This window comes from Barbus barbus (genome assembly GCF_936440315.1).
Source record: "Barbus barbus genome assembly, chromosome: 3".
NCBI lineage: Eukaryota > Metazoa > Chordata > Actinopteri > Cypriniformes > Cyprinidae > Barbus > Barbus barbus.
The window spans coordinates 42,844,076-42,871,074 of NC_136731.1; the positions used below are offsets into that span (position 1 = coordinate 42,844,076).

At 37.6% G+C, this 26,999-nt stretch overlaps 2 protein-coding genes across 3 annotated transcripts; both read left to right on the forward strand.

Moving 5' to 3' along the window:
* The first annotated feature begins 669 nt into the window (after positions 1-669).
* LOC306852178 (zinc finger CCCH domain-containing protein 7B-like) lies at positions 670-18,920 on the forward strand. 2 transcript variants are annotated; one of them, XR_013782567.1, is made up of 23 exons: positions 670-1,025; positions 2,039-2,114; positions 2,220-2,256; positions 3,934-4,131; positions 5,094-5,252; positions 6,321-6,401; positions 6,525-6,581; positions 6,677-6,716; positions 7,105-7,295; positions 10,100-10,349; positions 10,432-10,490; positions 10,570-10,672; positions 11,555-11,716; positions 11,796-12,001; positions 12,673-12,773; positions 12,889-13,070; positions 13,754-13,809; positions 14,205-14,443; positions 14,528-14,633; positions 15,596-15,704; positions 16,896-17,025; positions 17,916-18,088; positions 18,185-18,811. XR_013782567.1 is itself a non-coding variant. In XM_079388849.1 (23 exons), exons 2-23 carry the CDS (start codon positions 2,056-2,058, stop codon positions 18,363-18,365), a joined length of 2,883 nt encoding a protein of 960 aa, XP_079244975.1. In that variant the 5' UTR covers positions 670-1,025; positions 2,039-2,055; the 3' UTR covers positions 18,366-18,920. The 2 variants fall into 2 exon arrangements, 1 of the variants encoding a protein (XP_079244975.1); XM_079388849.1 differs by having other exon boundaries at positions 16,892-17,025; positions 18,185-18,920.
* A 1,139-nt stretch (positions 18,921-20,059) lies between these two features.
* LOC306852422 (zinc-binding protein A33-like) lies at positions 20,060-26,119 on the forward strand. The gene is made up of 6 exons (XM_079389211.1): positions 20,060-20,713; positions 20,807-20,902; positions 22,910-23,140; positions 23,220-23,242; positions 23,324-23,445; positions 23,711-26,119. The coding sequence occupies exons 1-6, from the start codon at positions 20,324-20,326 to the stop codon at positions 24,187-24,189; spliced, it is 1,341 nt and encodes a 446-aa protein (XP_079245337.1). The 5' UTR covers positions 20,060-20,323; the 3' UTR covers positions 24,190-26,119.
* The last annotated feature ends 880 nt before the right edge of the window (positions 26,120-26,999 follow it).

Below are 26,999 nucleotides of genomic sequence, written 5' to 3' on the forward strand. Positions count from 1 at the left end.
AGCATATTTCACTGAAGAACAGGTCAATGCATGTTTTTGATTCCTCATGTTCAGTGCTCTTTTTTTTCTTTAAAACTTTTAAGGCAGTTTTTTTCATGCTTTATTGATTCATTGTCACAAGAACAAGAGGTATTACATATTCACATAATAAAATTAACATTAGCTGCCAGAGAAAGAAAAATAAAGGAACAAAATTACATAAATGGCATTGCGTTCAGAGCATGACATTATGTTTCTAATGCTTTTTATGTTTGTTCCAAGAGATTTACATAGAATTTAAAGTCATTTATAAAATGTGCAACATTTGGTTTACATTGAGCCCACTTCTTCTTATGCATATATAATTTTCCGAACAAAATAAACAAATAACATGCTGTTCTTTACAATTCAAATTTTAATTTTCTGTATAAAAAAAGTGCATAAACTATACAAATTTCTCTCAATTTTCTGTTAATATAGAATTCCCAAATCCTTCCGAAATAATCTTGAGTAAATCCTTCCGAAATAATCTTGAGTAAATACAATGAAATAATCTTGAGTAAATGCAATGAACATTTTAAGGCAGTAGTTTAACAGAATCGGATGTTTGTAGCGGAGAGTCACTGTCACGTGATAAGTGTTACTTTACTCAACGCTGCTCAGGATTGGCCAATCACAGACGTTCGCATGGATTACTTGAACATCATAGCGTTTAAAATATGGTGTGTTTTACTTTGCATCCCAGTTATCAATTCTATAAATGAACATGCTCAGAATAATATGCTTTCCACGCTATACACGTTCCCAGCAATGCGAAAAAACGTCCAAATATGTAAACGCGTTTAGGTCGAGCACCTCCCTCTCGCGGAAAACAGTTCTTAGCTGGAAACATTAGTCGGGGTTCACAGCGAGGGAGCGGTGCGATGGTCACACATTTGGCAAATGCCTTGAGATTGATCAGCTGTCAGTCATTCCTCTAATGTTTTACACACAACCCGCGAAACTCCGAGGAAAGCGCTTCTTGTCGCGGTTTTCTCCGGACGCAGGTGAGTTCAGAGTCTGACTGGAGTTATATAGAAAGTTTGTGAGTTCACGGCTGTGACTCTAGTGCGACCTTATTCTGAGGGGCTTTATGGGCTATTAGACTGTCGTCCTGAATGTCCAGCTGCTTCGGTTTCGTTTTTGCAGAAACGGGTTGTCTGCAGGAGGGAAGAAGCGAAGTCGAGTGAGTTTGGGCGTGTTTCAAATCTTCTACTAACGTTACAGGAACGGGCTTGAGTGTCATCCACCGAGGGAACGTTCTCAGATCTTTGACTAACGTTCTAACAGAACTCTCAAAGTTACAAACATTCTTCCAGAAACGTTCTCATAACGTTAACACAAAAACTTAGTTTTTCTAAATCCTTTAGTTGCCCTTACGAAAATTTAACTATGGTTTTTACCACAAATAAAACCAAAAACATGGTTTACCGTAGTTTAACCATGATGTCAAGTGGTAGAACTGTAGTTATACAAAAGATAATCAACACGCCAAAAAAACATGGTTACTACAGTTTTACTACAATAAATCCATGGTTAATTTTCGTAAGGGTGAGCTTTTTTTTGGTGATTCAGAAGTAAATTCCCCATAATGTTTGTAAAATGATACAATTGAACGTTCCTGTTATGCTTTCTTTATATAACCATATTTGAAACATTTGAAAATGTAAGTTAATAATCAAAGATTTGATCATTTAGAAAACGTCCAGTAATAACTTTTTGGTAATTTTACAGTATCTTTAGCAAAGTATTTTTTTAATAACATTCTTGTGATAGCGGCATCCTATAATAATAATAATAAAAATGCTGACATGAAAACGTATAAATGCACTGCTGTAAATGCATAAATATACTGTACACTGTCATGTAATTATTTCAAACTTTGACGCTTTAGTATTTGGTGTACACCGTGTGTTGGGTTTATAATGCACACTTTTAAGAAAGCATTGGTGTTGTTTGAGGCTGTAACGGTGAACAGCTGGTAACCGTGAACTTTTGCACATGTTTGTTTGTTTTTCAGGGCTGTGATGGTCAAACATGAGCGGTGAGCGTCAGAAGCGCCGGGAGGAGATTCAGAGAGCGCTGAGCTTCATCAAGTATTAAAGAAATTGATTTTTCTTGTACTTGAAGCATTATTCACTCCTGCTGACTGTCGTATCTCAATCACAGTGTTGATTTTTGGTTGTTTTTCATGTCTACAGATGTTCTCTGCCTTATCCGGACCCTGAAGGCTATGAGGTTGGGCTTGAGGAAATATTTTGCACACAAAAACTCAGGGCCTAAAACTAACTTTTTGCCACACCTGGCAATGGCCGGTGACCTGATTAAAATTTTACCGGCCAAAAATTTCTTTTTGAAACTCTTTTATTTGTCCTTTAATTTACTTACAAGAAAAAAAAAAACATATTTATTGATTTATCTTTTTTTTTTTGTCCTAAAAACGTTGCGATTCTTGTCCTTTTTGTGTTTTTGGCAAACGGAGCAGTCCACCGTGTTACTCCTGTTTCACACATACTCTGTTTGCAGTGTGTATGAGGTGCATTTTTGTTTTTCCGCACCCTTGTTAACGGATTAGAGCAGGGCTATTCAATTAGCTTCATTTGAGGGCCGGATTATCGAACAGAAAATTTGTAGGGGGCCAAGGGGGTGGGGGCCATCCTGATCTCTTTCTGGGGGACCTATACAATTAGAAATTAAATTGAAATTTAAAATCTATAAAAGGTTAACATCAATCAATTTAAAAAAGTAATCACATGCTTCACTGTGATTAATCGCATATTTATATTGTTATAATTTCACATTGAACCTCCAAATTAATGGAGAAACAACATAAAGATAGTATATTTTATATATGTTTTTAATGGCATCTTTTTACAAAGTAGCCTATTATTAATGAAGCATTAATACCAATACTGGTGTCTCTATTAAATGCATTTTCCATCAAGTTTACCTATTAATTATAGCCATTCAACATATATAATTGAAAGCCATTATTTTTAGCATTTAATAGGCTCTGAAATATTAAGTGATTTTAAAACAATCTTCAAATGAACTATAAATTGTATATGCATAAACTATACAGATTAATCTTATTCAGCTACAAAAGTTAATCAGCGACCAGAGCAGTCGAGCGATTTCTCTTTTTCTTTTGTTCTTTGATTTGCATCAATGACAGACTTCAGCAGGTTTTTCTTTCAAATCAGCGCTGTCTCTTTAAAACCTGATGCACATACATATCCTATTTTCTCCAAACTCCTTGCGGCCATTTAAGACTTTATAGCTCATGACTATGTTTACAAGGTAACTGGCGTATTTTGAAATAACTGTGTGTTTTTGTCCATTGAAGCGCTACTGGTGCGCTGTCTTGGTGTATGCACACAGCAGAACGTGCAGCCTTTCAAACTATAGCCTACTTCACTGCACCGTTTAGTGTATCCCAGCCAGGTATGTGTCGCCACACTCTCATGTTATGAAGAGAAAAGATAATCTTCCGAAATGAAGCAGTAATATCTTCTCAGACAGAAGTTATTAGAACCGTGTCTCTAGGTGGCCATCACACTGCTCTGTTTGTCTATTATTGGATTCGCTCTTGTCGCTTATGAACAGCTAATCACGATGAGCTTAAAAACTGTCTGTTGTTTTCACTACATTGCATTATGTTTCGTAAAACTTTTACCCGCCAACTGGCGACTGACACTGTTACATTTACTCGCCAACGCTGATCTTTACTCTCATTTGGTGCTTGGCGAGTGTTAATTTTAGGCCCTGCAAACACTTATCTAAATGCAGACAAATTCAGATTTTCTCTCTGAAGCAAAGCTAAGTAAAGTAATTTAGCATGATTGGACCAGTTTGAAGACGGTCTTGTATAATAAGCTGTCTGTTTGTTTCTTCTGTGCTGTTGTTGTTCTTCAGGGGTTTGTGGTTCAGCTGGTGTGTGATCTCTTAGACGAGGGCAATGCCGTGTTTCGAGAGGGCGACTGGATGGAGGCGCGTGATCATTTCAGCGAGGCCGTCAACGTGGCGCTTTACGCTCAAGCCGAGGGGCTGAACGTTCCCACCGCCCTGCTGGAGAGTCTGTATATCAACCGTGCGGCCGTTCATCAGAACATGGTGAATTTGACACCAAGATCTATGTTCTTTTGTAGGCCAAACCAGAAGTTAGCATCGATCAGCTTCTTTAGACAAAAACCCAATGGGATTTTTCTATTGGCTTTTGGATTGTTGTAGAAAATAAGCTCTGAGAACAACCAAAGTTTATGATTCTTGGACGTTTTGCTCTTTAGGATAATCAGAACACCACTTACTTCTAGGAATTTTGAAGCCTAAATAAAATGGCCAGAAGATAAAAGCTAAACATAGACTATAAACAAACTACACCATGGTAACATTTCAAAAAATCACAAGAAGGTTTACTAATGTAAGTTATGTCATAGAATAAAATGTAAGAATATCTTGAGCTTATTTCTAGCATTTATTAATATTTAGATTTTTTTGCACCCTCAGATTCCAGATTTTCGGCCAAATATTGTCCTATCCTAACAAACCATACACAGAGTTTCCCATGCATTGACTTATTTGTGACGGACTCGCACAATAATCAAAACTGACCGCCACAAATAGATTTACCAAAAGGCTTTGACTTCGTTGAATAAACATGAGCACTGCACGTTTCAAAATGGAAATCCGGTGCGGGTGTTTTCATATCACTGTATTTCTGAAGGAAACTGAATGTCTTCAGAAAATTGTGGATGTCATTTTCATTTTATCTTGCATATAATGCCTGATAAAGCAGCGTTTGTGAGCGAAGCACTGCTTTGTGTACAAAGTTCCCGGGGAAACCTCTATTTCTCCCGCTCCAACAGCACCTCCTGCTGGCAGAGAATGAATTTGCATATATATGCCGCCACAAATAGATTGCAAGTCTGTGGGAAACGCTGTGAAATCAATGGAAAGCTTATTCAACTTTCAGATGATGCAAAAAAAATGTACTCTAATGACTGGTTTTGTGGTCCAGGGTGACACATTTTATGCTGCAGATGAAGTGATGTGTATTTTCTCTCTGTCTGTGTCAGGGTGAGTTTGACAGTGGTGTGAAGGACTGTGATCGCGCTCTGGAGGTGTGTAAGGACAGCACTAAGGCGTTGTATCGTAAGGCCGTGTGTCTGAAGGAGTCTGGGAAACTGAGAGAGGCATACGACTGCAGCACTGCATGTCTGCTGGCTTCACCGCAGGTAAACAACACACATCTGTGATTGATTATCCTTATGGAAATAAATAAACGTGTGTGTGTGTGTGCTGATATATTAATGCTAAATAAGTGTGATTTATTGTAATTCTTCTGTAATCTAATGGACCCTTTTCGCATTTACGGGTTCTCAGAAGTCGTCAGAGTTGGCAAACCTCAATAGTGGTGAATGGAAACTACAATAAATATATATTTTTTGTTACCATTTTCCCTAATAGTGTTTCTATGACTTTGCATGAGGGGAAAAAAAAACATTGTAAGATTGATAATGCTGGTCAGAAGAGAGAAAGATGTCAAATTTCAAGTCAGTGGTTAGATTAGAAATACATTGGCATTCAATTTTCTGTCATTTAAAGCCAAGGTAATATAACCCAAACTATTGCTATAAATGTACATTATTATCTTTTTAACTGAAATACAGAATATATACACAATATATACATAACAATCTGTGATAAACTGTAATACTGTGATTTTGACTGATGTTTACTATATTTTAGATCAAAATATTTGAAATGTACTTGGCAATAATTGATGAAATTGTTTCCTGTAGAAAAAATAACCTTTCCATTATTACAATATCTTTCAATATTTTCTATTTTATACTGGTTAATATCACTAAAAGGCCAAAACATATGATTTATTTGTTGATGCTTTAATCTACATCACTGAAACTAATTATGTTAATTATTAATTTAAAGCAGATAAAAAAAAGAGTAAACTAATTTATGCACAACTAATGCATTGTAAATAAATAAATGCTCAGCATTCTGAAACATTTAGAATATCACAAGTACTCAAGGAATTAAACTGAAATAAATGGTTGTTTGGCCTAATTAGAAATAAAATTACAACTTAATTTAGTTAATTTCATTCTAAACACAGGAAGGATAATTTACTCATTTACTATTCAACTGTAACTCTTATCTGTTGTTGCCATCTTAAATATGTTTCATTAAACATGCTCTTGATTAGCTGTATCAGGGTCATGTGACAGTCTGGGGCTTGTGATTTCTGTCTGTTGTGTCTCTGTAATGTTTCCTATGTTTTTCAGGATCAGACGGTCAGTAATTTGTCCAAGGAAATTGCAGCCAGTCTGGGCCTGAAAAACAGAAAAGCGTACATCAGTTCTCATGTGAGTACCCACAATCCCGTGCATGCTGTTGAAATATTTTTAACACTATGTTTGAGTGCAATAAGACATGTTTCAGAAAGGTAATTGTATTATGGAGTTTTATTTTCCTGAAATCTATTTCAGAAGGCAAAAGCAGCTGGATCTGAGGAGGACCGTGTCGCACCATCACCTTTAGATGAGGCAGGAAACAACAACTATGATTTTAAACTCTAATAGTGGAGTACAGCTCAGCTAGCTGATGAGTAGATTTAGACATCTTTTGTGTTTGCTTGCAGATTTCTTCTGTTGGGCTGGAGGAAGTGACAGACTCTGCAGGTATTTCAAAGAGACTAATAGTAAGAATGCGGCATGTTTTCCTGCTGCTCAGACAGTAAAGTGTGATGCTAGCAACACCAAGGTCATGCGCTTGATTCCCAGAGAATGAATCAACTGATAAATTTTTTCATTGCAATGTCCCTTTGGATAAATCTGCCTGCCAAATGCATTAATTAACATTAATGTACAAACATTTGGGTGAGTATATTTTTTGGAATTAAATGAGGACACATTAAATTGAGATGCATACTGCAGGCCTTTACACATGCTATTTTTATCAAAAGAAGCCAGTATAATATGTACAGTTCGCTAGTGTTTCATTACAACCGTTTCTGCTGTCTAGTCTGACTCTGCAGCTGATTGTGTTCATGTTTTCTCTGTCTGACAGCTGACTCTGATTGGCCGTCTCCTGTCCTACCCGCTCCGGTCCCCGTGAGCGACTCCCACGAGGCCCTGGGTCTGTCCGGAGCCTTGCCGCTCTCTGTGCCCGTGTCGCAGCCGCTGGACGACAATGAGCTGATGGGAGATGAGCTGGACAGTCTGCTGGACTGCATGTCTAAAGAGGAAGACGCATCGCAGGTAAGCAGTGAGCCACTAACTAACCAGACATATAGATGCAGTGTTTACCACAGTCTTACACACTATTTGTGGCAGCACTCCCCCACATAAATAAATAAATAAACATACACACAAACACATTAGCATATTACTATGCATATTACTAATCAAAAATTAAGTTTTGATATATTTACAGTGGAAAATTGACAAAATATCGTCATGGAACATGATCTTTACTTAATATCCTAATGATTTTTGGCATACAAGAAAAATCGATAATTTTGACCCATACAATGTATTTAGGCTATTGATACAAATATGCCCCAGCGACTTAAGACCAGGGTCTCGCATACAAACACACAACACACACACACACACATATGTATATATATATATATATATCATGCAAATTCATTCTCTAGGGAAATAGCGGGTTCCCCGGTAATGCTATACACAAAGCAGCGCTTCGCTCACAAATGCTGCTTTATCAGACATTACATGTAAGATGAAATGAAAATGACATCCAAAATTTTCTGAACACAGTCAGTTTCCTTCAGAAATACATTGATATTAGGGATGCACGATATGAAATTGTTTTACCGATAATTAATTCCTTCTCATGGCCGATAACGATACCGATAAATTCATATTTTTATATTATAATTTTCATATAATCTGCAGTTTGTGCACCCAGGAGAATACAAAATCTAAGATTCACTGATTAAATTGATATTTTAGTAGCTCTGGCCTAACTATAGCAAACATCAGTCCTGACTCTTCAAATGTTTTTTATTTTTTGTGTAAGGCACCACAATACTTTGTAACAGAAATGGTTTAACAGAATTATGACAGAACTATGGTTTATCTGCAATTAACAACTCATTAACAACAAATTTATATTCAAATATTTCATGCATAAAGAAATGCATCTATTCAGCGTTTTTAGTGCACGAGGATGAGAAAGTTATATAGTCTTTAAGCAGTGTTGGGAGTAAGGCGTTACAAAAGTAATGCATTACAGTAACGTATTACTTTTTGCTGTAATGCAGTAGTGTAAGGCATTACTAATCAATTTTCAGTAATATTTTACTCGGTACATGTTCAGTAACGCTTGCATTACAACACACTTTTAGCCCCCAATTATTATTATTATTATTATTATTATTATTTTAAATTTAATTTAAAGTCGGGCTCCTACTTTATGTCCCTAGGGCCAGGCTTCGGGCCAATATTCACCTCATAGTTTGGACGCGGGCCGGGCCTCGGGCCTGTTTTAGGCTTCTCCTTATCTTTATATTTTAGACATCCATCAATTATTGCTGAAAAAAAAAATAGCCGCGCTGGTGGAAACAACATGAGTTTGTGCTGCCGCGACTGTCAAGATCGACTCGACGGTGTTTAGTGTCCCGCAGCAGCAGCGAGCCATCAGCACAGATGAAGAGTTCTGCTTCAAATACACACAATAAAGCAAAAGCTCCAGCAAACGTGATTACCATGAATGTGTCCGCGGGAAATAATAAGGATTCGCCATCTCCTCGTTAGACGCGCCTTTAGAGAGAAGTGAATCTTCACAGATTTTGAAAAACCTGTTGACCTGCGATTTATCTTATTTATTTATTTATTTTTAAACATTCGTTTCTGATTTAGCCTACTTGGTTCCACAGTATTTGCTGATTTTTATTTTATTTAAACTGTGATATTTTTCCCATTATTTTACATCAAGGTGTATGCAGTCCGTGCCTCAAAACTTTCCATCTCACTAATAAACGTTCTACGTTTTATAATTATTTGTTCCTCAGTCTTTACTGATCTTCAGTTTTGTATAGGCCTACCATGCATATTTAAAATTTGTAAGTTATCTGTTATTTTATATTAGGCATATAGCATGGTGCATTTTTATTCGTTTTGTTAATAAAAGTTAGATATATGGTCTATGTTGTATTTTGTTGTTGCTTGAATTGAATTCATGCCGAATTGCCGTTAATTTAAAAGTGAAAATAAAATACACACAGTGCTTTTGCAAGCTATTTAAGCAAAGGAAAGTGAGAAAACAAATAAAAACAAACAACTGCTTGACGCCGAATTGCCACTAATTTAAAAGTGAAAATAAAACGCGCACAGAGCTTACAAGCTATTTAAAACCGAACGAAAGCGAGGAAAAGAGAGAACCCCCCCCATCCCTGAAAAAAAACTGGTTAACCACTGGTTAATTAACCACTGGTTAATTGACACACGTCGATTAACCAGTGGGAAAATTTCCTCACTGTCACAACCCTACTTGATGCCTTTTTTCCTCCTTTCGGAATCCTTGCTGAACACGCGCTGGAAATAGCAATGGCATTGTCCTCCTCTGCCACCGAGAAAAACTTCCAGACCGGAGAAGACATGTTCACAAATGATGACGTAATGAGCACAACACATGCTGAGAGTCACTGCAGTTTAAAACTGCAATCACTTGCACTCGGAAAGAAGATGAATCTCAGATAAATCAGACTGATTGATTGATTTACCAGCAAGCATACTTTATCGGATCTAGTAATCGGATTTAATTTATTTATCGGAGCAATAAAAATGACGGCATTTTCTCTCATATCGGTCGATAATTTATCGGTCGGATAAATATCGTGCACCCCTAATTGATATAAAAACACCCGCACCGGATTTTGATTTTGAAACGTGCAGTGCTCATGTTTATTCAACGAAGTCAAAGCCTTTTGGAAAATCTATGTGTCAGTTTTGATATTGTGGGAGTCCATCACAAATAAATCAGTGTATGGGAAACACTGTAGATGTGGTGAGTTAACCCTCTCCTGTTTGGTGCTCAGAGCGGAGTCGTTCCCAGCGCTCTGCTGTGTTTCTCGTCTCCTCGTCTTCCTCCTGTCGCCTTTTCGTCCGTCGGGAGTCAGTTGAACTCTCTGGACCTCTTCACTAAACCGGAGCTGAGCTCGGAGTGCTCCAGCGGTGATCTGGACGTGTTGGACTCCATCTGTCCCTCCAGTGGCTCCGTGTCCCTGCAGCACCCTCTGGTGGTGGGAGGAGACGCGCTCGATTCACTGTCTGAATTCACTCTGCCAGGTCTGACCGTTAAACCTACGCAGACTGTCGTGTGACACCTGAACTTGTGATGAGGATGTGCATGTTTTTGTTTCTCTGTCAGGTGGGAAAGTGTGTCGCAGTTTTCTGCCTCCAGTCAAACTGACACATTCTCCTCCTACGGTAAGTCTGATGTTTTTAAAGATGTGAAAGCGTTAGTGCATCTCTGTTTGTTTAATTGGAGTGCGTGTGTTTGTTACAGAGGAATGGTCATGTGACCTCGACTCTGTCCAGTCTCTCCAAGAACCCGCTGGAGCACACGCATGATTTCACTCAAGCCTGCAGCAGCTGCTTCAGCAGCACAGGTGAGACTCTCAGACACTCACAGTCCGCCTGTTCCTCTGTCATCTTTTTATTGATTTATTGATATGGCTATTGTTCTGTTCATCATTCTATCTGTGCTAGCGTTCTATCGTTTTATAGATCTGTTTATCATTTAATCTATCCTGTCATTTTATGCATTGTTTTAATGTTCTAATTGTTTAATTGTTCTGCCTTTCTATTTGACATTTTATCTATCGTTCTGTTTGTTGTATCTATTTACTGTATTATTCTGTCTGTTCTGTTTTATCATTCTTTTTATCGTTCTATATATTGTTCAATTTATTGTATATCTGTCAATGTATTTAGCGTTTTATTTATCATTCTATCATTTTATTTACTAATTTGAATTTATTTATTAGGATTAACCCCTTCATGTACCATCTCGTTTTTGAGGGGGTCCCACAATGCATCACGATCACAACATGGTAGCAAAAAAAACAACAAAACAAAAAACAAAACTACACCAGGCTACAAAACGCACACATTAATTGAAGAAAAAAAAAAAGCAACAACAAATATGAAACAAAACATATATATAAAACATGATTTTATCATTTAAGATGTTTATTAATAGTATATCATTTTATCAATAATATTTTAATATCGTTTTATCATTCTATTATTTACAATCTGTCTGTTTGTTGTTTTGTCATCCTGTCATTGTTTTTCATTTTATCTTTTGTTCTAGTTATTATTTTATTCTAATTGTTCTGTGTATTGTTTAATTGCTGTTTGTTATATATCATACTATTTGTTGTTTTTATTTATAATTTTTTTCTCTTTTGTTCTATCATTTTGTTGTTTTATCTATTTTATTTGTCGTTCTTCATCCTTTGTTCTATTGTTTTATCTGTCTCTCTCAGGTCCAGGTGTGCTGGACTTTGAGTTCAGGCCTGATGTTTCTCACAGATGTAAGAAGGATCTTCTGCTGTGCAGGAGGAGGGGCGGAGCTAACTCACCCTGGAGGCGTATCCGGCCCCGCCCAATTCGCAACAACTTCCAGGCCGCCTTTGTGCTCTGTAGAGGTGCGTCACCAGTTAACTGGTCAGTGACTGATGAACTAGCACCTTAATGTGATGTGATCCTGTGTGTGTGTGTGTGTAGAGGTGTTGGAGAATCAGGTGTGTAGGTACGGAGAGGGCTGCACGTTTGCATATTGTCAAGAAGAGATTGACGTGTGGACACAGGAGAGGCGGGGCTTACTGGTCAGAGAGCTGCTCTTCAATCCGCTCTCGACCAATGAGAGCCGAGCACTCAGCGTCATCGAACTACTGAACATACACACGGGCATGTTTATGTTCCTCTGTGAGGTAACAGTACACAACATTTTACAAGTCTTCAGCTTTATACTGATGGATTTATTTCACATCTGAAACAGGCTGTTACTGCTGGTCATGTGACCTCAGTGTAGCTGCCAGTAGATATAAGTATCACATGATAACGTTCTGTTTATTATAATTGCGCTGCAGTTTTGGAGTTTGCTGCTTTAATTGCATTAGCTGTTTGAAGGATTTATTCTTATTGGTTGTTTTCGTTCATCAGCTGGAAAAAAAAACAGTGATTCCAGACTGTTTCTTTGAAATTCACAAAATATCTTCATGGAACACGATCTTTACTTAATATCCTAATGATTTTTGGCATAAAACAAAAATGGATAATTTTGACCCATACAATGTATTTTTGGCTATGGCTACAAATATACCCCAGTGACTTTTTCAACAGAATGTTTTCATTAAAATGCATGTGATTATCATGGGATCTTATAAAACAGTAGCATAAAAAATATAAAGAGTAGCTTTCATGAGCAGTGATTTGATTGAAGCAACATTATTTTATACAGATCTGTCAAAGTTGAAATAATGAGCTGGTTCACCTGGATCAGTGCTGTGAATGTTGAATCATGTGTTTAGTAAGAACGCATCTCTGTTTAAACTCTCTCTCTGTTCTGGTACTGAAACACATGTGGTCTGTCCTTCCACAGGCCTGTTTTGACTGCAGACCCAGAATGATCAGCAAACGCTGGAAGGAGAATCCCGCTCTGTGTGCGAACGTACCGACTCGACATCAGTTTGACAAGAAGAAGTACATGAGAAACACAGCACACTCATTGTCAGGCGTTAATAAAGACGTCACAGCTGAACAATCCTGGGTCATTTGATATAAGCATGCACAGAGTATCTTTCTGTCTCTCTGTCAGGTGTTTGGTTCACGTGGTGAAGAGCAGCGCTGTGAGTTACAGTAAGATCCGAGTGTTGAGCGCTCTCTGTCAGTTTGACGTGTGTCGTCATGAGCTCTCTTTTGGCTGTAAGAGGAAGGACGGCTGCTGCTTCGCTCACTCGCTCATCGAGCTGCAGATCTGGATCCTGCAGAGAGACACTGGTACGCAAACAACACGCTGTTTACACCTGCTGCTGTCATGTGACCGGAATCATTGCATACTTCACTCACTCAGAAGGCAAAAAAGTATAAAAGTGCACAAACATGACATTTGGAGTATATAAAAAAACAAACATTATTTTAGTCAAGTATCTGTATGAACGCCAGATTCACAGAAAACTTTCTGAATTTGAAAGTCAGGGTAAATTGTGGTTATTTTGTCCTATGGGAAACATGTAAGTGTCTTCTGTAGCTTCTTAAAGGTAGTACTAAATGAAAACAATTGGTATTTAAACAAAAACAACAACTTGTATCCAGTTCAAAAGTTTTCACACCCGCTCTCAAAGCATTCCTTCTTGAGCATCAGTGAATGTTAACTTTTGTAATAGTTGTGTACAAGTCCTTCTTCAGTGTGAAAAGAGGGATCTCAAAATCAGTACACTGCAGGAATGGGTTCAAATAAGCCAAAGACGCTGGAAAACCATAAGAATTTATGGTATCTGGAGGATTTTTATGAAGAACAGTGGGCAGTTTAACTTTTCAGGACAAGCAAGGGACTCCACTATTACAAAAATAAAAATGCGAATGTATGAATATGAATAAAGCGTATGTAAACATTTGACCACAACTGTACCTATCCAGCAGGTGGAGACGCATGAAACTAAACTTCATCTGTGTGTTTTTAGGAATCGCTCATGAAGAGATCGTACAGGAGTCTAAAAAACACTGGAACAAGCACCGTGTGAGTTTCTTCTCAGTTATTAATGAATAGAAATAGAAGTCATTCTTAAATAGTGCTTTATCATTATTTACTTATCCTAGTGTTGTTCTAAAGTAGGATGGCCTTCTTTCACAAATAGAGAAATTTTAGTAAAAGTTCTTCACAAAATTCATATAATGGCAGTGGATGGTGACCACCTTCAAACTTTAGAAAAGAAAAGTTGCTTTAGCATGAACCAAAATGAAATGCCATTTTTTATTTAGTGAAAATCTTGGTTGCTTTTGTGTGTGTGTGTGTGTTGGATCCTTTTAATACTTAGTGTTTCACAACTAGTGAAGGTTGATTTAGTAAACAACAGTAATTAGTACATTTATTTTTATAGAGCATTTCTCAACTCTATATTGTGTTTCCATCAGCCTGCAGTCGTAGCTTCATACTCACCGAACAAAATCACTGCCGCCAAATTAAAGAGTCCAATCAGAACGGAGGAGACGAATGGGAACATGGGCCCTGTGCAGGGAACAGGAAGTGCTGAGGTCAAAGGTCACAGGCTGGAGCTGATGATGATGTTTGTGTGCGGTCAGTGCTGGAGAGATGGGTTGGTCAGTGAACCGGACCGAGCGCAGAAATACTGCACCGCTAAAGCCAGACACAGGTGCAGACGGATGGACTGATGCTCACACTCACACACACCTGAACACAACCGCCTCACGCTCTTCCTCTGTCTGTCTCTCTTCAGCTGGACCAAAGACAGGAGGGTTTTACTGGTCAAATCCCAAGAGAGGAAGAAGTGGGTCGCAGTGCGACCTTTGCCCTTTGCCAAAACCTTTCCTCAACAATACGACGTGAGTAAAAAGTACCTGAAAGAGAGCTTTTCTGGAATCTGCATCTGAAGTGATACTTAGATGTATTTACACCATTTAATGTCTTTTAATGCATTTGACGGTGTTAATGAATGAATCACTGAATCATTCATTCAACCGATTCTTTCAAAAAACTAAATTATTCTGTAAGTAAACACTGTTCATTGCTCAGAGACACAAAACAGTGCTGTGATCTTTGTTTGGAAATATCTTCTTTGGAAAAATTGAGTCAATATTGTGTCTAAAATGAAGGCACTTAATGATAACTTTATTAAACTTATTTTAATTAATTTATTTGTCATGCTGATATCTGGGGGGAAAAAAAACACACTTTGAAGAAGATTGCCTTGAATTTTAAGACTAATAAATCACACGCGTGCACTCTTTTGAGTGTGTTTTTGTCATCTACTCGATGATGTCAGATCACACATCATTACAACAACACTTACCATATTATATTATCGCATAAAATATACTGTATATCGCACACCCCAGACTCAACTTGACTGAAAAAATGAATCCGCTGCAGTTGTGCGCGCACTTATTTGCACATTATTAATGTTTTTAGGAGTCTAACTTGCAAGCGCCAGAGCACTGATTCGTCAAACTTGCTTTCCTGCAGTCTGTGTTGTTCTTCCAACTTTATTTTGTAGTACGTAACAAATATACTTCGGGGAAATGTATCGGAGTTAAAGTATACATATTAATTAGGATATGTAGTAGAGTAAAAGTGAAATTTGGCTGAAATAATATAAAAACTCAAGTACAGTACAAATACTTAACTACTATAATGAATTAATATTTCTTCATTACATTACACCACTTATAAAAACTGTCTCTTTTTAAAGTAGGGATATGTAATGCAATATATTTATTCTGTTAAAAACTCATTTGTTACACTGAAACTGAGCTCTTGAAGTATAACGCTGAATGTTTCCTCACAGATCTGCGTCCATGTGCTGAAACAGCGTAAATGCAGTTACATCGGGAACTGTAGTTTCGCTCACAGTCAGGAGGAGAAGGATCTGTGGACGTACATGAAGAACTACGGCTGTGAGCATTAAATCAGCACTGATGTTCAGTCATAGTCATATGCTGCATATACCAACCAAGTTGTGTGAAGTTCTGAGGTTTGATTTAGGAATTATAGGATTTTTGGGTACAGTTGTTTATGGCAACATTTGTAAAATCCCCTATTATAGCCATCCAAATACTAAAGTTCAACTTTTTTTTTTTTTTTGATAATTATTGATCTAGGCAGTAAGGAGAGTTCTACTTCACTACTTTTGTTGAGATTAAAAAACGTAAGTCGAGAAAAGTAGAATCTAGTTAGAAAGTAGGATTAGTCTTTAAAAAAATCAAACAGCCTATTTAACAAACAGTTTAATTGCCAGCATTTCTTGAAGCAAATTTGAGGTTGGTGAGGAAATCTAATGTATGATATGCATATTGTGTGTAATATACACTCATTTACACTCATATAAAATATGAAAATAGAACCACCTATTGGACATTTTTCCAAATTTGTACAGACCTCTGGAACAAAGAGTCAAACAGGCCACCAATTGTCCATCTGACTGGCCTCAATAGCTGCTGAAATTTGTTTGGCCAATGATAGCTGTTTTTCAAAATATGTGAACAATAGGCAATGCTGGCACAAAGACATTGCCTAACCCCATGTCAATCGTACCAATTACTGGTTTACTACATACTTGGAGCCAAGTTTTTTTCCTGTTTTAACACCACAGAGGGGTCAAGTTCTGCAGGTCTTTGCTTGTGTCCTCAGAATGAGCCAATACATAAATGCACCAAATTTAGTTAAGATACATCATTCTGTTCAAGAGTCATAGCCGTTTAAGTAAAAGTGACCATGCCCAATTTGAACATTTTGGCAGGCCTTTGTGCCAGTGTATCAGGATACTGAAAATGAACTGATATTCATCTCTAGAGAGTCTTTCTCAACTGTTTTGTTTCCTATTGGGCAAAAAACCTAAAACTGGTTTTGCCAAAAAAAAAAGAAATAATAATAATATTCAATATGGTGGGATATTTTTTTTTCATGATAGAAATTAAGTAGTAGATGACTGTGGACGAGGGTTTGTTCGTCTTGAGCCAAGTATTCCAATGATATGAGGCACTTAAGTTTATGACAAAGTGTACTTTCTCATACTTTGTACATGTGTGTGAATTGGGATTAAGTTTCTGAATTAATGATTGAGGTCACATGTTCTCCACTGAAGACAGGGACATCCAGCAGGTGTTTGACGACTGGCTCTCAACCTCCAATCAGAACAGAGCATCTGACAGCACCTCACCATCCCAGCCAATGGAAGAGAAGCAGATCACCATGCCGACAGACTTTGCTGAACCGCTGGTATGTTCCTGCAGGTTAATTTTCACCATTCTCATGTTTGCTGTCCTCTCACATGCTAATCAGTGTTACCAACTCTCGCAAGCTAAGGAAGCAACCACAGCTACAAAAACAAGCCAGATTATTCATTATCATCAATATAATTTATTATCAAATGCTTATCAATAAATGATCCTGCAGCATAGTAAACTGAAACTACTCTGAGTTTCAAGAGCAAAAGCATAAGTTATTTTACAAAAATCATTAAATTGCAACAAAGCGGGAGGACACCCACTATCCTCCAATCACCTGTGAGCAGAATAGTTATGGAGAATAAAACAAGACCAGAGCACTAAGGGAAGCTTTAATATAGTCCCATATGTATAATAAAATAAACTCGAACCATGACGACTATTAGTATTACTGCTAATGATTAATGCATTATAAAAATATTTTACAAGTTAAAATAGGTCCCTTTACTCCCCTGCACCGTTCACCTTCTGCCATGTTTCCTCCATCTCTGTGCATCTCTGTTGGTGGCCTTGTTTGTCTATTTACATCTACTAACGTCACATGTCTGCAACTTAAACACGATTTTACTCCAATAAAGGGGACGAGGGGGCATGATGTGCGATGATGAATAACCCTACAGCATGTTAATTATTGCACTGATTGGCTTTTACCCGCAAGCAGACAGTGTCAGCAATATATTGGGGGAAAAAAATCAACCATAAATGTAAAGCAACCATATTTTTTAATATAGGCCCAAATAATGGCAACCCACGACCTGTGATTTTTATTATTATTTTTTATTTTTTAACACGACCGCAAAAAATGAAGCCCAAAGTCGTGTAAAATATGCGGACTTGGCAACTGTGGTGCTAACGGAGCCGCCTGTGTGTTTGTTACTACAGCTGAACAGTTTCTACTGCCCTCTGTGTGGGAAACACAGTAACAGTGATCGGCAATGGCAGCAGCACATCTACACGGAGAAACACAAGCATAGAGTGTTCAGCGGAGAGGGAGAGGAAGAGAGTCTGGCCTGGTCCTACCGCTTCCCTGGACCCTGTTTCTCCATCTGTCCCAGGTTCACCATCATCAGATCAATGAACATCATCAACAATGAAAGATGTGTTATTAACAGTGGTCTTTGTCCTGATTGGCTGTGGTGTTTGATTGACAGGTTGGAGGATGGCTGTGCTGATGGTGTGAGTTGTGACTTCGCTCACAGTGAGGAGGAGCTTCAGGAGTGGTGCAAACGGAGGGATTTCCTGCGCAAGACGTTACACAAAGCCAGAGCCGAAAATATGATCTCTCCAAATGACCATGACTTTGGCATCTTGACCTTCATACTTCAGGACTAAGCAAACAAGCCAAAATTTGTACTTTGTCTAAGAGAGTTTAATCAGGTGAGAGTTACTGCAGGATCTGATGAGAGTTCACATGTTTTAATCAAGCTGAAAGATGTTAAACTGAACTACATCACCCAGAACACGAGTCTGACGTCTGTGTTTGATGAACGGATCTTTTACTTCATGTTGCTTAAATAGAGAATAAACGCAGTTCAAACGTTTCATCTGTTAGACAGCGATCAGAACATTGTCTTTCAGCTGTTGATGTGCATTTAAGATCCTGGATTTGACCTGCATGCACTATTTGTCCAGGACTTCAGGTTTGACTTTTACTGTAATTCAAGAAAATGAAAATTACACATTGATCACAGTATAATGCAGTAAACATTACTTGTGTGAAACATGTATCGGTTTTTGAATAAATGCTTTTATTTGTATTTTTAAGCAACAGATTTCTTAGCTCTGGTGCTATAGCGTGTATTTCTTTTACAATTATTTTGTTCATGTTCCACGTTCAATTGATATGAATCAGAGGAAATGGATCTTTATTAGAAATCAAGTTGTGTTTCTTCTAGTTTCAAATTTATTTCTCTTGTGCACAAAAAGTCAGTGTTGCCGAGTGTTACAGTCACTTAATATCTTAATATTAATATTCTTGTGTTATTACAACTTTTTAAAAGTTATAATTTATAGGTAAAGTTGTATTTACTTTTTAATATATTGTAATTTCCCAGTCCATACTTGCATTGCAAATGGACATCATCCTCAGATATGGTCTTGAAGCTAGAAATACATTAACCAGTCTCACCTGGTTGATGATTTGCTTGAATTATGCAAATGCAGTTGTGGTTACATGAACAATAGTCTTAGATGTTTGATATTACAGATATGACGCACACTGCTGTTTTCAGTATTGATGGTGAAACAAAGCTTTGAGAAGCACCTCAACCGAATCGTAAAATGGTTCATCATTACTCAAAGCTTCTCAAGAGATTGCACACTAATGACCGATTGTGGTCAAAGCCAAAGGTGGGAAAAGGTGCCTTTGCATCCCAGAGGTCCCAGCCATTTTTGAACCATTTCATATAATAAATCGATTTGTTATACAATTCTCACTTTAAAGTATGAATCTCTGATCAAAATAAATTTAGATTATGGGTTTGTGTAATTTGAATCAGAATATGAAGCAGCCACGTGGTTGTGTGCGAAAATCTTGGGACGTCACAGATCACCACGTGGTTATGGTAAAATGAATCCAGCTCTCTTACTTTCGGTGTGCTCGACTCGAACATGAATTATTATTATTTTACCTTAATTATTAAGTTGTTACTTAACACTTTCAGACAATTTCATTTTATCAGGCCTATTTTAAATACCTTTTAAAGAAACACACAGTTAATCTGATACTACTTTATTAATTAGTATAATTAATTATCTTAATATAAATGTCCCTGTTTGTTCCGTGCCGATCGTACTGTAGGCAGCGGCACTGATCCGTACAGCTCGGTGGAAACGAGACATAACTAGTCCGACTATAAACACTTATGATAGGCGTACCGATTCAGCACAAGCCAAAAACACGGGTTTGAATATGCATTCATGGTGTACTCGCTTATTATATACATTTTGAACATAAAAGTTACGGACTGCAGCTTTAACTCGCTGCACAACTAAACCGAAGATGAGCAGAAACTCCGCCTTCTTCTGATGCTTACCAGGAAGAAACCCATTATTTCTCATTTCCTATCAAACTGGCTCTCCTGTTGGACAAAAACGTTTTCAAGTTTTTTTTTTTTAGAAGTACGTTTTTGAATAGACATCAGATCTTTGTGATCGTCGTGATTATTTATTTTAATACATCATAAAATGAAAGAGAAGTTTAGATTGCTTGAGCTCATTTTGGTGATTTCTGAAGCCATCATTCAGAAAGTGAAAGCAAAGTTTATATTTCTGGAGCTCAAACGCTGAAGATGGATTCACCGGCCGAATATGACTATAGTTGTCCCGTGTGTCGTGATGTGTTCAGTGCTCCTGTGATTTTAGAGTGCAGTCACAGTGTCTGTAAAGAGTGCCTTCAGCAGTTCTGGAGAATCAAGAAGATTCGGGAGTGTCCTGTTTGCAGGAGATTGTCCAGACATGAACCTACGTGTAATCTGGCTTTAAAGAACTTGTGTGAGTCGTTCCTGGAGAGAAATGAGAGCCTTTCCTCAGGATCTGAGGAGCTCTGCAGTTTACACAGTGAGCAACTCAAGCTCTTCTGCCTGGAGGACAAACAGCCTGCTTGTTTAGTCTGCTTTACATCACAGACACATGTCAATCACACCTTCAGACCCATCGGTGAAGTGGCTTCATCACATAAGGTAGGAGGATTCTAATATAATAAACTAAGTATGTCTCTGTACCCTCATACTATATGAGTTTCTGTTCTCTTGGATTTTCACTTTCAATCCTAGGATGAGCTCAAAACAGCACTGAAGTCCTTACAAGAGAAACTTCAACACAAAGAAAGCATTAAAGGGGAATTTGACAGAACAGTTCAACACATCAAGGTGAGGATTGATTCTTTTGAAATTTCATTTGATGAGAAAAGCTGGATTGGTTGCCTCGCATAGTTTCCCTTTGACTGGAAAACAAAACGATTCAGTGCATGTTTTTATTTAGTATATAACGATGGAAATTCTACAGTATATGGACATTTATGATGTTTCAAAATATGTGGGAAAACATTTAGAAATATGCATTAAAATCTAATATTCGTCCTTCTCAGTGTCAAAGCAATTATTATAACTAGGGTGGCATGTCCCTTTTAAAAATGAGTCATATTAAACATTTTTATTGGTATTAGAAACTGAAACTCGGGATTGCTGGTTGCTTCTGCAATGGGTGGGACTAACATGCAAGTGGAAATCCCATTAGCTAGTGCTCACTTTTCACACTCTTTGCTTTCAGCAAATCATTTTAGTCAAAGGCAGACAACTTGATTAATATTCATGAGCTGTTGACAATATAAATCTACCTGAGAAGATGTGAGCAAAAAGAGGAGATCGTTGACTGCTGTAAACTAAAGAAAAAAAATAAATAGATTTAAGTATCTTTGGTTTTTTTCACAGAGACACCGAAAGACCAATGACATCTCAAGCACCACAACCCAGTAATTCAGTTTAATTTGAAATCCTGCATTTTCATTCAGAAATGGTTTCCATGTTTTAGTTCTAATATTCAGAAAATAAATAAAAATACTGTATTGACTAACACACGTTCAGCTGTTATGCTTCCAAGTATTAAATCAAATAAAGCTGGAATACACACTTTAAATACAAAGGACAATTGGTTAGAGAGCCGGACTTGTAACCTAAAAGTTGTGGGTTCAGATCTCATTCTTGGCAGGTGTGTGTGTGCGTGTGTGTTCACTACTCACTGCTGTGTCTGTGCACTTGGATGGGTTAAATGCTACAAATTCTGACCATACTTAGCATAATGAAAGTGATGTGACCAAGTATGGTATTTTCTGTGGAATCTGTCAGCTGAATGGGTCCGACTTTTTGTAACTAGCGTCAGCTTCTCCTGTAAATTGGGGGAAAAATCAAGGCAACATTTGTGAAGTGTATTCCAGCCTTTAAGCCATTTAACACTGCGTTTTGTGAAAACAGGCTGGTGAGATTTACAGCGGGTAAAATAAGTATTAAACATGTCACCATTTTTCTCAGTTAATATATTTCTAAAGGTGCTGTTGACTTGAAATTTTCACCAGATGTCGGTAACAACCCAAGTAATCCATACTAATAAAGAAAACACCAAAAAATAAGTTCAGAAATTAAGTTATGTGTAATAAAATGGAATGACACATGGAAAAAGTATTGAACAAATGAAGAAAGCGAGGTGCAAAAGTGCATGGAAAGCCAAGACACCAGCTGAAATCTATCAGTGATTAGAAAGCAATCCTGCCCCTTGTCGGTGGAAATTAATATTAGCTGCTTCAGTCCCAACACCTACAGTACCAGGATGATGAAGATGAAACAAGGGTGGACATTTCAGCAAGACGATGATTCCAAACACAGCCAAGGAAACTCTCGATTGGTTTCAGAAAAAGAAAATAAAGCTGCTAGAATGGCCCAGTCAATCATCTGACGTGAATCCAATAGAAAATAAGAACTAAAAATCACAATTCATAGAAGAGACCCATAACCTTCAAGACTCTGTGGAAGAATGGGCTAAAGTCACACCTGAGCAATGCATGTGACTAGTTTCTCCATACAGGAGGCGTCCATTCTATTACACATAACACAACTTCTGAACTTATTTGTATGTATGAATTACTTGGGTTATTACAGACGTGGTGAAAATTTCATGACAACATATTTCGGAGATATATTTACTGAGAAAAATGGTCACGTGTTCAATAATTATTTTACCCGCTCTGTGTACTTTAACCTACAGTGACATAACATCTACTACTAGAGTACTAGTACTTCAGAAGGTTAATTTACTCACGCACTCTTCACGCTGCTCCAGAATAAGTTGCGTCTTTGAGATGATTGATGTGATTTTGATTTCAGTCTCAAGCTGAGAGCACAGAGCGTCAGATTAAACAGCAATTTGAGAAGCTTCATCAGTTTCTCAGAGATGAAGAAAAAGCTACAATCACTGCACTGAGGGAGGAAGAGGAGCAGAAGAAGCAGATGATGAAGGAGAAGCTGGAGGAGATGGACAGACACATCTCAGCTCTTTCAAACACAATCAAAGACATGGAGGAGATGATGAAAGCCAGTGATGTCTGCTTTCTAAAGGTCTGATTTCAGATCATGAATTGGATTGATTGATTGACTTATTGAGTTGTTGATGATAAATTGTGTGTTTGTTCTGCAGAAGTTTCCAGTCTCAATGGAAAGGTGAGTGATCTGCTGGTGTCTCTGGTGTCTCTGCTTCTGAAGTCAAATCCACTGCAGTTCTGATCCTGAATGTTCTTCCAGAGTCCAGATCTCATCACAGCCGGATCCACAGATGCCTTCTGGAGCTTTGATTCGTGTGCCACGATACCTGGGCAACCTACCCTTCAGAGTCTGGAAGAAGATGCAGGACATCGTCCACAACAGTGAGTCTGGAGAAAATCTGTGCTATTATACATACACTGGAAATGATGCATGGGGAAAATTTATAGAATTTTTCATTATGTGTGAATAATTAGGTGAGCTACTACACCAAATTGAGCCATGAAAAGAGAACATATTTACAGTTACATTGATACAGCAGATCATTTTTGTCAATATCAGTTTCTGTTTACATGGGATGCAAATAGGGTTCACTCTTGATCATTATGTGAATTTAAGAATAAAAGCAGCTGTTGATTGTCTCATCAGCTCCTGTGATTCTGGATCCAAACACGGCTCAGCCACATCTCATCCTGTCTGATGACCTGACCAGTCTGAGATGGAGCTTGATCAGTCAACCATTTCCTGATAATCCAGAGAGATTTGACGAGTATGCATGTGTTTTGGGTTCAGAGGGTTTTAACTCAGAAACACACTGCTGGGATGTAGAGGTTAAAGAGAGTTTGTACTGGAGTCTTGGAGTAACTACAGCATCAAATCAAAGGAAGGGACCTATTTTCTTTAACACTGAGGTCTGGTGGGTGCAGCATGGACTGGATGAGCGGTTTGGTGTTTCTGTTAAACAGAGGCTGGACAGGGTGAGAGTGTATCTGGACTATGACAGAGGAACACTGACATTCTCTGATCCTGTAACTAACACACATCTACACACATTCACAACCACCTTCACTGACACTGTCTATCCATTCTTCTGGTGTAACGATTTGAAAATTGTACCAGTTAATTGAATAGTCTGACAGAAGTATAATAGAAGAGTTGTGATTCCCCAACAAAAGGACCAAACTGTAATAGTAAAGGAGAGGCCTGAGCGGGCTCCAAGAAATCCGGTCTCCCACAGACAATTGTCAACTTGTTTTCTCCTTTTGGTGTTGGGCAAAAGGTTTGGCAACACGTTCCTCAAAGAGACTCCATTGGGGGAGATCTAACACCAGATGCTCTACTGATGTCCGATTCTTGAAAATATTGTTCTTTTGAGCCAATATGCAATGATAAACTGGTCAAGCTGATTTACAAAATCAAACCTTAGTTCCGGGGCAATGGTGCAAGGTGCACAGCCAACGCAGCAAACAAGACCTGAATGAGCTTGTTCAAGTAACTGAGTTTTCCCAGGCAATGCTAGGAACCAGCACATCGGTTACTGAAACAAAGAACTGGTTAGAATCTGTTGAAATTTTCAGAGGATTACAGAGGAATTGCTGTCTGTTGTGTCTAGTATTGTCAAAAGTATTGGTACTTCAAGTCAGTACTGACATTTAAAAAATGTACAGAGTCAGTTCAGTACCAACCAATAGGCAGAGTTTTTTTAAACACCCCTGTGCATTCGGTATTTTTGTGAGCACTCTGTGAAAAGAATCCAGTTTTCCTATTTCTGAGTTTTTTGAAGCATTGAACATTGTAGCCAATCATGGACATGTCTGTTGAGCGCGCGAACGCAATGGCCAATAACAAGTCAAGTCCGAATCTGCTTAACATTGCTCAAAATGCCAGAGTTTTTGTTCTACACACTGGTGTATCCTTTCGTTATTTCTTTAAAGTATAAAAAACTAGCGATTGACAGCTTCAGTGATTATAAAGGGTGTGGTCTTTATAACCTATTCACAATTTGAATAAAAGATGTACTTTTCATGCTGCTAAGTACAAACTGCAAAGTTTCAGGAGTGACAAACGTATTTAATTGTGAGATTGAATCCAAAATTGCAATGACTAAATGGGACAAAACGGGACTAAGGTGGTAATGTGAACACTGTTTTCTGGACTTAGGTGTCCGCCTGCAAACTGTAGCCATGTCCACCAAAAAGCATGGTCTGGGGTATGGCTAATGCAAACTCCGGTACGGATCACATCTGATGTGAACACAATCATACTAGGTCAATGAAATGAGCTGTTATTAATGGTGTATACATTGTTCAAACTGTGTATTTGTGTTTCCTGATAAACCTAACGGACATGCTGTGAGCAGAGATCATTTATCTTATTTTTGGTTTAAGAAATTGATTCTCGCATTCTATTGAACCCTTTGCGTTACATTAATGACAAATGGATGCATGTGCCGTTCTGTATTGGAACTTTGGAGACTAATCTAAATGTTCAAAATCTGTAGTACAAAAATGAAATGTCCATTCATTTTGCCATAGTTGTTACCAAGCAACAGGGACAAACAGCTGTGACTCTGATGTAATCAGATCAATCCAATTTTGTCCAGGCAATCAAAATCAAGTTTAAAAGATCCCTAATTGTATTGTGTTCCTTTGTTCTTTATTATATTACTAGCTTTTCACTCGCCTTTTTTTTTAAAAGGAATGTTTACTTAATTTAAAAATATTTGAAGGCTACATGCTGTCTTAGTGTATTATTTTATATATTATTTTTTTATAAATAAAATAGTTAAATATAGTTTCAGTGAAGTGGTGCAGGTACGGTGACAAAACCTAATTTTCCATGGGTTCCCTCAAGTTTTTCCTATGGGTTTTATTTTTTATGAGTGAAATAAGAGCTGTGATAAATGTAGATTGACAATACATAGACATTTTGTTCTACAGTGTTATACAATAAATACAATATTAGTTTTTGCTATGGTACCAAAATTGGTACCAATAATCTGTAACTTTATCTGGTGTTAGTGCTGACTACTGAAATTTTGGCACTGAATTAAAAAAACCCTTCAAATATTTGTTTCTGTGCATTTTATGTCATGTTACTAATACAACTTATTACTAACATATTCATTGTTCAGTTGCAATTATATTTCTTCATTAGAAGTGGTTTGATTGACATTTGAACAAATCTAAAATATATTTCATCAATTTATCAATGACAACATTGTGCCTGCACTGTGACCCAGTGTGGCTGAGACACAGTTCTTTCTTTTTATTGGCATACTACATACTTAAATCGTGCATTACTGCCATCTACTGATAACTTGGATCAGAAACTTTCTCTACATTTGTATCCCTCCTTTTACCATGCCATATTAGAACAAATCCACCAAACAGCACTGCGTGTTTAGCTTGGAAACGAACAAGTATTACACTATATTTACATTTACGACTTACAAATGGAGGACAATGGAAGCAATCAAAATCAACAGAAGAGCAATGATATGCAAGTGCTATAACATGTCTCAGTTAACTTGATGCAGCACACGTAGCAAGGTTTTTGTTTTTTAAATATATAATAAACAGATAGAATAAGAATAGAGAAAGCTAGTGTTAGAGGCCTTTTTGTTTTTGTTAACTGTATAATAAAGAATAGAATTAGAATAGAGAGTGCTAGAGTTAGAGGGTGAAATAAAGATGAAAGAGATGTGTTTTTAGCCGATTCTTGAAGATGGTTAAGGACTCAGCTGCTCGAATAGAGTTGGGCAGGTCATTCCACCAGGAGGGAACATAATCCAGAACAGGGCAGCAAGATACATTTTTAAAGAGCCAAAGAAAAAAAAATGCACGTCACAACTCTATCAATAGAGGGAACATAAAAGTCTGTGAAAGTGATTGTGTGCGTCTTTGGGATGGCACAATAAAGCGACATTCACTTGCAG

What these genes read in the sequence shown, in the direction of transcription:
- LOC306852178 (XM_079388849.1), top strand. Translation starts at nt 2,056, where the DNA reads ATGAGCGGTGAGCGTCAGAAGCGCCGGGAGGAGATTCAGAGAGCGCTG. An exon ending in AAGAGGAAGACGCATCGCAG is followed by an intron (nt 7,296 to 10,099) that starts GTAAGCAGTGAG and finishes TTTGGTGCTCAG; the next exon opens with AGCGGAGTCGTTCCCAGCGC. An exon ending in ACCGCTAAAGCCAGACACAG is followed by an intron (nt 14,444 to 14,527) that starts GTGCAGACGGAT and finishes GTCTCTCTTCAG; the next exon opens with CTGGACCAAAGACAGGAGGG.
- LOC306852422 (XM_079389211.1), top strand. Translation starts at nt 20,324, where the DNA reads ATGGATTCACCGGCCGAATATGACTATAGTTGTCCCGTGTGTCGTGAT. An exon ending in GTGATGTCTGCTTTCTAAAG is followed by an intron (nt 23,141 to 23,219) that starts GTCTGATTTCAG and finishes TTTGTTCTGCAG; the next exon opens with AAGTTTCCAGTCTCAATGGA. An exon ending in TTTCCAGTCTCAATGGAAAG is followed by an intron (nt 23,243 to 23,323) that starts GTGAGTGATCTG and finishes ATGTTCTTCCAG; the next exon opens with AGTCCAGATCTCATCACAGC.